The sequence below is a fragment of the Phoxinus phoxinus genome (genome assembly GCF_949152265.1).
Source record: "Phoxinus phoxinus genome assembly, chromosome: 21".
Classification (NCBI taxonomy): domain Eukaryota; kingdom Metazoa; phylum Chordata; class Actinopteri; order Cypriniformes; family Leuciscidae; genus Phoxinus; species Phoxinus phoxinus.
Window position 1 is genome coordinate 17,853,182 of NC_136896.1, and position 11,703 is coordinate 17,864,884.

At 39.1% G+C, this 11,703-nt stretch overlaps 1 protein-coding gene across 2 annotated transcripts; it reads right to left on the reverse strand.

Moving 5' to 3' along the window:
* Positions 1-7,965, reverse strand: slc16a12b (solute carrier family 16 member 12b). Of its 2 annotated transcripts, XM_079596323.1 has the most exons (7): positions 7,576-7,965; positions 5,890-6,138; positions 4,165-4,268; positions 2,901-3,044; positions 2,204-2,798; positions 1,186-1,445; positions 1-992 (listed from the first exon to the last, which is right to left on the reverse strand). In XM_079596323.1, exons 2-7 carry the CDS (start codon positions 5,997-5,999, stop codon positions 760-762), a joined length of 1,446 nt encoding a protein of 481 aa, XP_079452449.1. In that variant the 5' UTR covers positions 6,000-6,138; positions 7,576-7,965; the 3' UTR covers positions 1-759. The 2 variants fall into 2 exon arrangements, with proteins under 2 accessions (XP_079452449.1, XP_079452448.1); XM_079596322.1 differs by lacking the exon at positions 7,576-7,965 and having other exon boundaries at positions 535-992; positions 2,204-3,044; positions 5,890-6,132.
* Positions 7,966-11,703: the final 3,738 nt, after the last annotated feature.

The following is an 11,703-nucleotide window of genomic DNA, read 5'->3' on the forward strand; positions in this document are numbered from 1 at the left end:
AACTTAAAAACCTATATATTTTTTTATGGTTTTATGTAGTCACATTTTTTAACCAAATGAAATCGTCGATGAAATTCATTATTACTAAAGCATTACTAGACATTTAGTTCAGACTGTTTACTTCAAGTTCTAAAGGTTATTAGTCCCATCCCTTAGTAGCATCCATTATATCTTCAGTCTCTTTCATAAGTCTCAAGAAACTCATTTGTTATCCAAAGAAATGTTGAAGAACTCATGATCGTAAAAAAAGACATTGCTGAATAAAAATATCAGACCTTTACAAACCAATATGCAGAACAGGGGCAAATGTAGTACCCTTGATATCTGAATTATACAACAGCTCAGACTGTCCAGATATCTAGGGTTCAGCACTGTCCTCTACTGACTTAAATAATGTACTACAACTGGAGCTTCAAGTATAATAACCTACATTTGTAATTCTATATCCACAGAAAAAAATGTTCACAAGAAAAACTCACTGAATACTGACACATTATTATAAAATATGAGAGACAAAGAAAATACATAAAATGTAAGTCTTGTGTTGTAACCCACTTTCTTTAAAGCTTGCAACTGTAAATGAGCATAAATGCTTTTGAACAAAAAGTCAACAAAAGGCATGAGAAAACTTTTATACACAAACCATTCTTTTGTCAATTAAACATTATTAATGACTCTATATATCTAACAGTATTTCATACAATTGATTAAACAAAGAAATAGACATTTAAAAAAAAAATACAAATTGTTATTCCAACGCTATGAAGTTGCTGGTATAATTATCATCAAGTCTTTATTTTTAGAACTATAATAGTCCACTTGTTTGCCTTCGCATGATACCAATTTTGGGTCTTTGCTCAGGCTGTTCTTTCGGTTTCTCCGGCAATGCCGAATGATGGCAACTGAGAACAGCAGGAGAGAGCTTGCGATCAGGGCGAACCCACTCAAAAAGAATGTCGCTGTGTAAGTCCCTGTGGTGTCAACCAACCAACCTATACAACAACAAATCACATGATTAACTCACAGCTTTTTAAAAGTAACATTTATGAACAGTTTACCACCTACTGACTTATTGGGCTATTTTAATTGGGCACGTCATTACAAAGCGTCAATTGTGTTTAATGTTTTTTTTAACATTCCAGGTAGTTTTTAACTTATCAAAATAAAATAATTTGAGGCCTTTACCTCCAATGGGTGGGCTGACCAGATAGGGAAGAGCGTGGAGGAAGTACACAACCCCGAGAGCTGAAGAGAGGTATGTTGTCCCTACAACATCTGATGTTACCACAGGAATAAGGGCAACATAGGCTCCATCAAAGTACCCATAGAGCACAGAGAAGGGGACCAGCAAGGCAAATGTGCGTAAAAGGGGGAGAAAAAGACAACAGAGTCCCTCCATTCCCACAGCAAACATGTAGCATATATTCCTGTACTTCTTTAGACACCTGGGAGAGATACAGAAAGGGTTAGTCAGCATGATCTGGGGCCGGTTTCGTGTTTTACAAAACTTTTTACAACATTTAAAAAAGGCTTCAATTTAATGATTTCAATTTAACGAATGTCAAAAGTGTCACCATATTTTCCTTATTCCTTGAATACATGTATACACATCTTAGACATTAATATTAAACATTTAAAAGTTTTAAATATTTTTTTTTAAAGTAATTTATTTTTTACAAATATGTATTGTTATTTTAATTTATAATTCATTCAAAGTTTTTGGGGAGTCACACAACATGACATTTTACAACCTGATATTTTAAGAGACTTATTTACATAATCATGAGGGTCTGCAGGGGTCTTCTCTATGACATCATTTCCTGTTTTGCATTTATTTCTGCTTGTTGGTCATACCACATGACTTTGATTAGGCAATTAAACGTTTTTCAAATATAAAAAAGAAGTGAAGCTTTTTTTTTAAATAAATTATAATAAACGATGATGCTAAACTACTAGACTTATGCCCCCCAATACTTTAATTCATTAATGAATAGGGTATTAATGTCACTGTATTGAGATCTGGACAAAAAAAAAGATATAGTGTCATGTCAATAACCCAGTTGCTTATTGGATAACAAAATCGGTTCTTAGAAAAAAACAGATAAATAGATCTGAAGAAAAGAAAAAACAAACATTTGTCAATAAATGACCTATTCCTGTTTTTGACTAATGCAATATTAACACAGTTCACAAAACAACATACCTCATGTCAGTGAGCCAGCCAAATGTGATGTTGCCAACGATGTCAATGACCCCTAGTATGGACATCAGGAACGCAGCGTGCTGATGACCGACACCTACATCCAGGGCGTAGGGCACTAGGTACACAAATGGAAGACTGCACCCACTGGCCAGCAGCAGGAAGGAGCCTGACAACACCATGAAGTCAGGCATGAGCAGGAAGTGGTATTCTTGCATGGACTGAAGGCAGCGTTGTTTAGCATTCACTTCTAATTTATCGCCTGCAGCCTTCCCCGTATGAACGCCATTTACCGCAGGCGACTTAATGCTATACCCACACTCTGAGTCCACTGGAAGAGGACAGGCCTCCTCTTCCTTTAGAATGATGGGCCGTAACAGAGCTCCACATACACACAGGTTAGACACAAAGCCCCCTAAAATGAGGAGGGCCCCACGCCATGAATAGTGTTCGATTAGCAGCTGCACTACTGGGGCCAGGATGAAGGTCCCGATGCCACTGCCAGACATGGCAATGCCATAGGCCAAAGCCTTCCTCTCACAGAAATAGATCCCGACCATGGCAATGGCTGGAGTATAGCAAAGGGCAAAGCCAAGCCCTAAAAAAAGAAGGATATAAAATAAAACCGTAAACATGCTGAACTTGCTACATACTAAGTGTCGCACTTGGGTCAGTGTTTTAGGGATCTTGGGGCTCTTACCAGTTACCACTCCCAGGGTAAGGTAAAGATATTCCAGACTGCTGGCGAAGGAGCTGAGGACTAGTCCTATTGAGGCCAGGAATCCCCCTAGTATTACAGCTATTCGGCATGACAATTGATTCCCAATCAGGCTTCCGAGTGGAGCTGCGAAAGTAACGTGAATAAATGTTGTGTTAATACTGAACATTATGTTCGAAATGATAAAAGTCATATTTAAATCATATTTACGGTAAGCCGAGTTTCCATCCACAGACACTACTTTGTAAACATACATTTTAAAATTGTAAAATTGTCAAAATTACAATTTTCACCTGAGATTTGGAGCCAAATTACAGGGTTGTAAAAATGACTTTATAAAGATGGCAGCATCATTATTTTATTTTACGCAGAGATTTTGATCCCCCTCCACAAAAAAGATTACTCAGTAAATATACATCCAGTACATTTAATATTTTGGCTTTCATCACTATTAATGTCAAGGATATAGATAGATCAAATCTAGATCAAAGATATTAAGCACCACCACTGTTTTCAACATTGCTTAATAAGAAATGTTTCTTGAGCACAAAAACAGCATATTAGAATAAATTCTGAAGGATCATGTGACAGTGAATACTGGAGTAATTTCTACTGAAACCTCAAACTTTTGAACAGTAGTGTTTTTTTTAAACAAATTTAGAAATATTACAAAATTCGCTCAGATAATTGGTCCCTATTACCGCTATTATTAAGCTGCTCTTTCCTATTACATGACAACATACGTTATTACAACATGCTGCATATGATTTGCAAACTATGTGCTTCCACAGACCCCTGACAAAAAACAATCAGCCTTGTGATAAAAGAGAACAATGAAATTGGAAAGCTTTATGTAGTAACAGCATTTCTTACGTCTTTTGTTTACTAGTCATCAGCCTTAAGGCATTTCCTTTGCAATGTAATTCTTAAGATTGCTGCACTCTCAACAGCAGACAGTGCCGGGTGTATAGGAAAGCAAACAGGCCTGTTTTTTTGGGTCAAGCTTGCGACACTGGCGTGTCCTCTCAAGATGTGCGCTGTGTGTTGCTGACTTCAAGAGAACGTTTTGAGCCTCCCACAGGCTGCAGGTCTTGCTTAGTTTCTTATGCAACAGTATTATCTCAGATGTGCAAAAACTTTCTCACTCAGTTCTGCAGATGGAAACCCTATTTTAGACCAGCCAATGATGATGATTGTGATGCGCTAATGTGTGATGGTTTTAGTGTCAAGCATGACGTTTCCTTACCACACAGCATGGTTGTGCAGTCCACTAATGAATGAATCCATGCCGTCCCAGAGTAATCTCTTCCAAAGTGCATCTGAAACTCAACAAAGAATATAGAGATGCATCTGGAAAAGAGAAAAAAGACAAAACAACTCTGATCAGAAAGAACACAAACAAGTTTGTGGTCTTTAAAGGACCATATTGTGACATTTCAGACTAACGACACACTTTCAAGTCCAGTGCCATTCACAGCCAGTCACTATGAACAGCCGTGCAGATCGTGGGTGTCTGGATATGAAAGGCTGAGACGGGGTAATGAGGCACAAGCCTCTGCAGTGCCTGTTCAGCACCTGAACAAACAAAACTAGATCACCAGGCAGGTCACTCGGGTCAGAGCGTTCAGTGTGGTTATGACAGCCAGCAACTCTCACGTCTTCCGCCACTGAGACAGACGTGTCTGGCCATCGGCCATTAAAGAGGGAGATGTCCTTCAGGCAACCATTCCACAATTAGTGTGAAAACACCCTTGGCTTAACCAAGGTGCAGACTCAAAAGGGTAAAATCTCACTTTAGGAATTGAATAACACATACTTGAATGATAAGGGCTTTTTAAGGGGTTGAGGGCAGAGAACAGAATATCCATAAGATAAAAAAGAGGTTAAAAAGGCACATCTGAAAACCACTGGCTGCACTTTAAGCTCAAAAAGAGTTTCATCATATGGTAATCCTCGGGTTGATTATTACCACTTATCTCAGCAGGACTTAAGAAATGGTCAAAAGAATGCTTGTTTCAGAGGTGAGGTCAAATTAACTATTTAGTTCTCGCCAGACTGCTTGCAATTTCATCCTCGCAAACAACAAACGTCGTTAGCAGCTTTGCAGACCTGTTCTTCAGGTTCTCGTGTTTCACACCTTTGCATGTCAGAGGATGTACCTGCACATTTAAATTTAATGATGAAATAATTACAGGATTTAAACAGCATAGGCGTTAGAATACATTCACCACCCCAGGGGTAATGTCGAAATACTGCTAAAGGGAACAGCTCGTCTAAAGCTCGTCTACCTCTCAACACATAGAAAAAAACGTCGATAGTAGCAACAAATGACACTTACAACAACAACACATTACAAAATAAACACAAATGTGTTAACCAGTCAAAGCAGTAAAAAGCACTTCTAAGAGGCTAATAGTTGTAAAAACAACAGTGTTATCTATATCCAAGTGCGAACGCCTCAAAGTTGTTTACAAGTCAGTCAAATGTAACCTGACCTCGAAGGCTGCAGCAGAAACACCAGATAGCGCTTGTCACTTTGTGAACCAATGACTCATTCTAGGTAATTCTCAGTGTGAACTAAATATAGCGTTCTGTTGTGCCACATGTACTGTACTATACAAGAGTATGTACTATTTGACAGGTTAAACCCATTTGAGGAACAAATCCAGACATTTTAAGGACAGGTTTATGAGACTGTTTGTTCTTATTGTATGTTTACTTTATATTTTGCATTATGTTTTTTTTTTTTTTTTTTTTTTTTTTTTCAAATGTCAAATTATAAATTTTTGGTCACACAAAAAAAGAAAGTTTAAGAACGACAATTTTCTTGCTTTTAATTTTTATTATGAGACTGGGCAGGTTAAAACCTGTGGTTTAATTATAGCCGGAAACAAAGCACCTATCCCTATTTCAACATGTTCTAGTTCTATTTAGCAACAGCATACACTCTCCCAAAAAAAAAGAAGCTTACCTCGTAACAGCTCTTGTGCAAACAGTTACCACAAAACAGCCAGCCACGATCATCCATCCCCACCCTCCATCCGGAGGAAGGACCCCACCTTTCTTCCTTTCCTGAGCCATGGAGTCTGTCCTTCCCACCGCTTTTAATTCCTTCAAACTCCAAAACTCCCAGTCCCAAACACACGCTGCACCTCTCTGCCGCCACACTCACTGGTCATGGAATTCCTTCTGCAGATGTGAGGCCCGGTCAGTGAGTCCGCTGAGCGCAAGATGACACACACAGCAAAACAGGCAGGAATAAGTAACAAGCTCAGCTAAAATGATTAACAGGCACGATGGGTGATGCACGTCTTCTGTAAATATGCAGAAAAATTGACATCTTCCAGGTTTGGGGCTGTTTTTTGCTGTTTTTCTGTTTTTACTACAACTGATTCACAGAGAAAAGTGAAAAGTTGCATGACTGCATTCATGGGAAGTGTTTCTGAGCACATTCTAACTGATGGGTTGCCATATTAACTTGAGACCTTGCAGTTTGCCTTCCTGACCCTTCTGACTCTTTTGGCCCAATTGAAAAGCCGATCTATTCTTTTAAATGATTTTAAAATCATTTTGACATAGCTCTTTCCCAGACAGCAACATAGTTTCGCCCAGATCCGGCCCACATCTGGTACATGTGGAATCCACAAGTTTTTGGTGTCTGAAAAAAAAAATTAGACGTTGACACTATTACTTTCAATCTATCAGTGACACCGGTGTGGAAAATCTGATGCAAATTAGAGCCATTAAGAGCTAAGAACAATCAATTGTGTCATGTGCAATGACAATGATAAGATGATTCCAGTTGTTTTCCCTTATTAAGCAACTGAACTTGTAGTTTATGAGTCTTCTAGTCTAGATATCAGCCGACTGTGGGAACAGTCCCAATTCCACATCGTTTCACTGCAGCATGAAAAACACACGTCAGCTCAATAGATTTCTTTGAAATTAGGCTTGTCTAATTTTGACAACTGATGATTTCTGGGCTTATGCACTCCTCTCCCTCTGTTCAAAGTATGCCTTGTCAGTATTTAGCAAATTATGTGTGTCTGACTGTGTCTCAAATCTGATCTTTGACATGCAAGTCCAGTCACATGCTTGCAAAGAACCGCATTGGTGGATTTAAAGTGGTTCCCTTCAGAAGTTGTCTACAAGAGAGGTGAAAAAAAAAAAAAAAAAAAAAATATGGGAGTCACTGGAGAGCATTTTATTTTTTGTTTTGTTTTTTAAATTTGCGTTAATTTTATTATTACATATAATTTCATTTAATTTCTTACCTGCATGTTTTAAAGAACATGTGTTGTACATTTGCCTAATTATCAAATAAGTTAAACCTTAGAGAGTTTAGTGTGAGTTTTTTTTTTTTTTATCTAAAAGTAGTTGCAAATACATTACATCTGGCACACAACATATTATTACTATTTTTAAATGTTTATTCTTGACATTTGTTAACATTTAGCTAAATATTTGTTTGTTCTTTAAAATAATTCAACAATGTTGAATAAATAAATAATAATAATAATAAAAGAAAACCAAGAACATTTTTCATATTTTGCTTTTCTTTGAACAGCTGAATATAAGTTCACAACTGCAACATCATTCGTGTGTTGAAACCAGATGTTTGGAAAAACTTCTTAAATGGGCAAATTGAGGCACTTACCATTTTATAAAACAACCGCAGACACGGTCAAAACGGTCCCCATTCAACTCTTCTGCAATCCCATGAACTGGTCCTGACGTCTGAAACTATTCTGTACATTCATTTAATTGAGTTGGTGGTGCAGCGCGTGTTCATCATCATCCTGCGGCTTCCAGTGAACAAGTTCGCAGCTGCGGGAACATCACGGCCACGGCACTTGAACGTGTTTAAGCGTGCTGGCTGTGCTGTGAACCTACTTACCTCAGTGTCCACTCCCCCTTACACGTGAAAAGAAAATTATGCAAGTACACTGTATTCATGCATGGCAGGGTCTCGTGAGGATTTCCTACTCGCTTGAAATGCGGGCTGCTTGGGAGTTGCCCCTACTGGTTGTGGCGGAACAACGCCACTGTTTACAAACATGCTCACATAGCATTTAATAGGCCTACAGTCTATTTTTTATGTTGCTAGTGTCAATCATTTTTTTGATTACTGTTAAATAAAAGTATTTTCATAGACACATTAAAGATAAGTCAGCATTTATCATCGCTGGTGATAAATAAATTAAAGTTACCATAAAATAAAAATGGGTAATTCTTATATTTATATGGTAAATTCCACTATTCATTACAAATAATTTATCCTTGCACGTTATTATTTTTTCTTTAATTAAGCTACGGCTGGATGTAGGCTAACTGATCGGCGAAGAGTTGCCCGAACCCAGAGTAGCCTATTCCCCCCGTATTCCTGGCTGTGGAAGGAACCAGCCAAGAGTGAGGAGTCGGGTGGTGGAGGGATGCTGAAAAACTGTCGAGGAATGTAGATGAGTCGACTGAGTGAAGCTTCCTCTCATGTTGATAGGATAGACATGATGATTGTTGATGACAAGTTGATTGGATTGATTATTTGAACATGAGCTCACTTCTGGGTTGCTGAAATGCCAGATGGGACACCCTAATACAGACTCGTACACTTGGCGAGCACACGCAATTTAAGGCCACAAGGCCGCGAGTCCACATGAAGTGTGCCAATTGGGATCCAGCCACTGATGCGAGCTCTGACTTCTTCCTGGCGGTTACAGTGGCGTTACGTCACAAAAGTGCAAACTCAGAGGAAGACCGCAAGTGTTTAGGGTGCCATTTGGGACAGGGCCATATACACATCACAATAGAGTGGTGCAGGTATGACGTCACTTTGTTGGCCAATCAGCAGCATCTCTCGACAAAAACCCAATAGGCTTTTGGATTATCGCTAAAAACAAGCTCTGTGATTTTAGAATACTCCATTTTGTCCATCAAGGTATTATCACAAGATGAACACAACTTTTATGAATTTTTAAGCATAAATACAGTAAAATGCTAAAGGTATGCTATAAAAAACGAACCAAGAATTCCCAACATCACCATTACTAAGCTTCCTACAACTCTTTCCGAATTTCCCAACGTTTGAGTTAGAATAGATTATAACACATTACTGCTTAAAAAAATCACTAGTGGGGTAATACTGATGTATTTTATGTAGCAGAATAGCCTGGCTAACGCCAGACCCAATTCTCGTTGAGACTTGGGTCTGGGAACCACATGTGCATTTTCTCGTATTTGACGCGTGGTTTACGAATGCGCCGGCGCCGTTTATTGGGTGCTAAGAATGTCTATCAAATGCGCCTGTACGTAGGTACGTAGCTCATAGCCAATCGTTTCCATTATACCAGATGACGTATGTAGAGAAATGGTTTAACGCCAAACGCTGCTCTTTTTTCTAAATAAAATTGCGATCTAAACTACTTAGAACAATATCTAAGGCTGCATCAAAAGGTAGCTTCGCGTCTGCTGCCATGTTGACTCCATAGATATAAACAAACTGCTTAGTTGTGTCGCAAAGATGTCGTCATCGTCTTGCTGCTCCCTCCCCGTTCTGTGATTGGTTCCCTAAACGAGGCGAAAATCAGGTCCATGGTTTCCAGACTGCCTTTCAGCGAGAATAAAATCGCGCTGCGCAAAGGCAGTCTGGGGAAACCCAGGCTAGTAGCAGAATAAAATGTGAAGGTTTCTTGAGCTTGTGTTCAGCACAGACCTCATTTCAGCCATTTAATGGCGCTTTTCCACTGCATGGTACGGTACGGTTCGGTACGGCACGGCACGCTTTGGCGCTTTTCCACTGCATGGTACGGTACGGCTCGGTTCGGTACGGCTCACTTATGGCGCATTTCCACTGCATGGTACGGTACGGCACGGCTCGCTTCGGCTCGCTTTAAATGGTACCACCTCTGTTGAGGTTCCAAGCGTACCGTACCGATACTAAATGTGACGTGAAAACACTGCAGATCACTGATTGGTCAGACAAAATCGTCACTTCAGCGTCATTGTATATTTGCTACACGAGACACTAAACCCGCTATATTTAAATAGCCAGAAAACAGCAAACGCGGTAGCACGTTTTTAGAGTTTTTACTTGACAAAAAAAGTTTTAAAAAAATCAAACAAGAAATGGCTGAATCGTGGTCAGTGGACGAGGTGCAGACGTTCCTCTCGTTGGTTGCCGAGGAGCGGAAGTAGCACAGCTCTTAGCCGCACACGGCTACCACCGGACCTACAACTTAACGATCAGTCCCACCCACTTTGAAGCGGTACTAACTGCAGTGGAAAAGCAACCGAGCTAAAGCAAACCGAACCGTGCCGTACCGAGTTGAGTCGTACCACGCAGTGGAAAAGCAAAGCGAGCCGAACCGCTCCGCGCCGTGTTGAACCGTACCGAACCGAACCGAGCCGTACCATGTAGTGGAAAAGCGCCATAAGCAAAACCCCATTAAAAAAAACATTGACTTCGGGATGATGGAACCAGAAGTGCTACAATGATAACTCGCTTCCGCGTTTTGGCCTACAAAGTGATGTTATACCTGCACCACTCTATAGGCAAGACACTTTCCGAAACGTCCATTTCATGTCTACTCCAAATAAATGACGGTTTCAGTTTCCCAAATGAGCGCTGTGGTAAAGCTTTTCCATGGAAACAGTGAATATTAGACAATATCAGACAGCTGGATTCCCTGGCTGACCAATCAAAAATAGAGGGTTAATCCACCCAAAAAGGAAAAAGTCTGAGCATTTACTTTTCAAACTCATAAGACTTTTGTTATTATTCTTAATTTAGGCTTTAATCCACACATAAACACAGATCAATGGATATAGAGCACATTAAATATGATCAGTAGACGCTCAAACACACATGCTTGACAAGCAAAAACTGTCAAGAAATGTCTGCATTTGTGTTTGATAAAGGAAAGTCCTATGGGTTGAGAACGACAGGATGGTGACATAAATTAAATTTTTGGTTGAACTATCGCTTTAAGTATTCTAGACAGCTAATAGTACCTATATTTCAAACATTGTTTATATAGATTAAATTTGTCACTACCATACATTTGCTTTGCTACTAACCATCCAATAGTGACAAGTAGCCTAACTATTTTTCACCTTAACAAATTGCATGTATTGTTATTTACGATAATTCAGTCATAAACAGTTACTAGTAGCAATTTCAATGACTAGTATTTATTAAAAAACCTATCTATTTACAGTACAGCCACAAAGATCCTAAACACCCTCCCATAACTTTTTACATCTTATTTTACCACTAATGTACCTTTATTTCTTTCACTTTGTGCATTATCATACCTACAGCATGAGCAATATATATATATATATATATTTTAACCAACTGGACAATGATTGCACTATAATGTCACTTTCTGTCACAGGCCATGTGTACTGCTTTCTACAGTGTGCTTGATCATTTAATTGTGTTTCTGTCATTTTGTCCTGTTCTTGCCTGCATTGTATTGACTTGTACACTGTTAATGTGTGCATACTCTGTACTGAACTGCTCTATGTGGGGTTCTTCGATGTTTGCACTTCGACTGTTATGTGGTGTCTGCCATCATGTTGTATTGTATTAGTTTATATCTCATTCCGTCCAACACTGCTGTGCCGTGCCTGTATGTGTAAATGAGCACTGTTGGTTTGCTCTAAACCGGCAACACATTCCTTGTATGCTCAGGCATACTTGGCCAATAAAGCTGATTCTGATATCCTGTAAACTGGTGTAAGGGTTGCTATTTGGATTAAATGAAAGAAAAAACATTAGAGTAAA

Coding starts and splice junctions, on each gene's coding strand:
- slc16a12b (XM_079596322.1), bottom strand. CDS start 5,999: ATGGCTCAGGAAAGGAAGAAAGGTGGGGTCCTTCCTCCGGATGGAGGG. Junction 4,269..5,889: donor TGCACAAGAGCTGTTACGAG/GTAAGCTTCTTT, acceptor TCTCTTTTCCAG/ATGCATCTCTATATTCTTTG. Junction 993..1,185: donor GGTCAGCCCACCCATTGGAG/GTAAAGGCCTCA, acceptor GTTGTTGTATAG/GTTGGTTGGTTGACACCACA.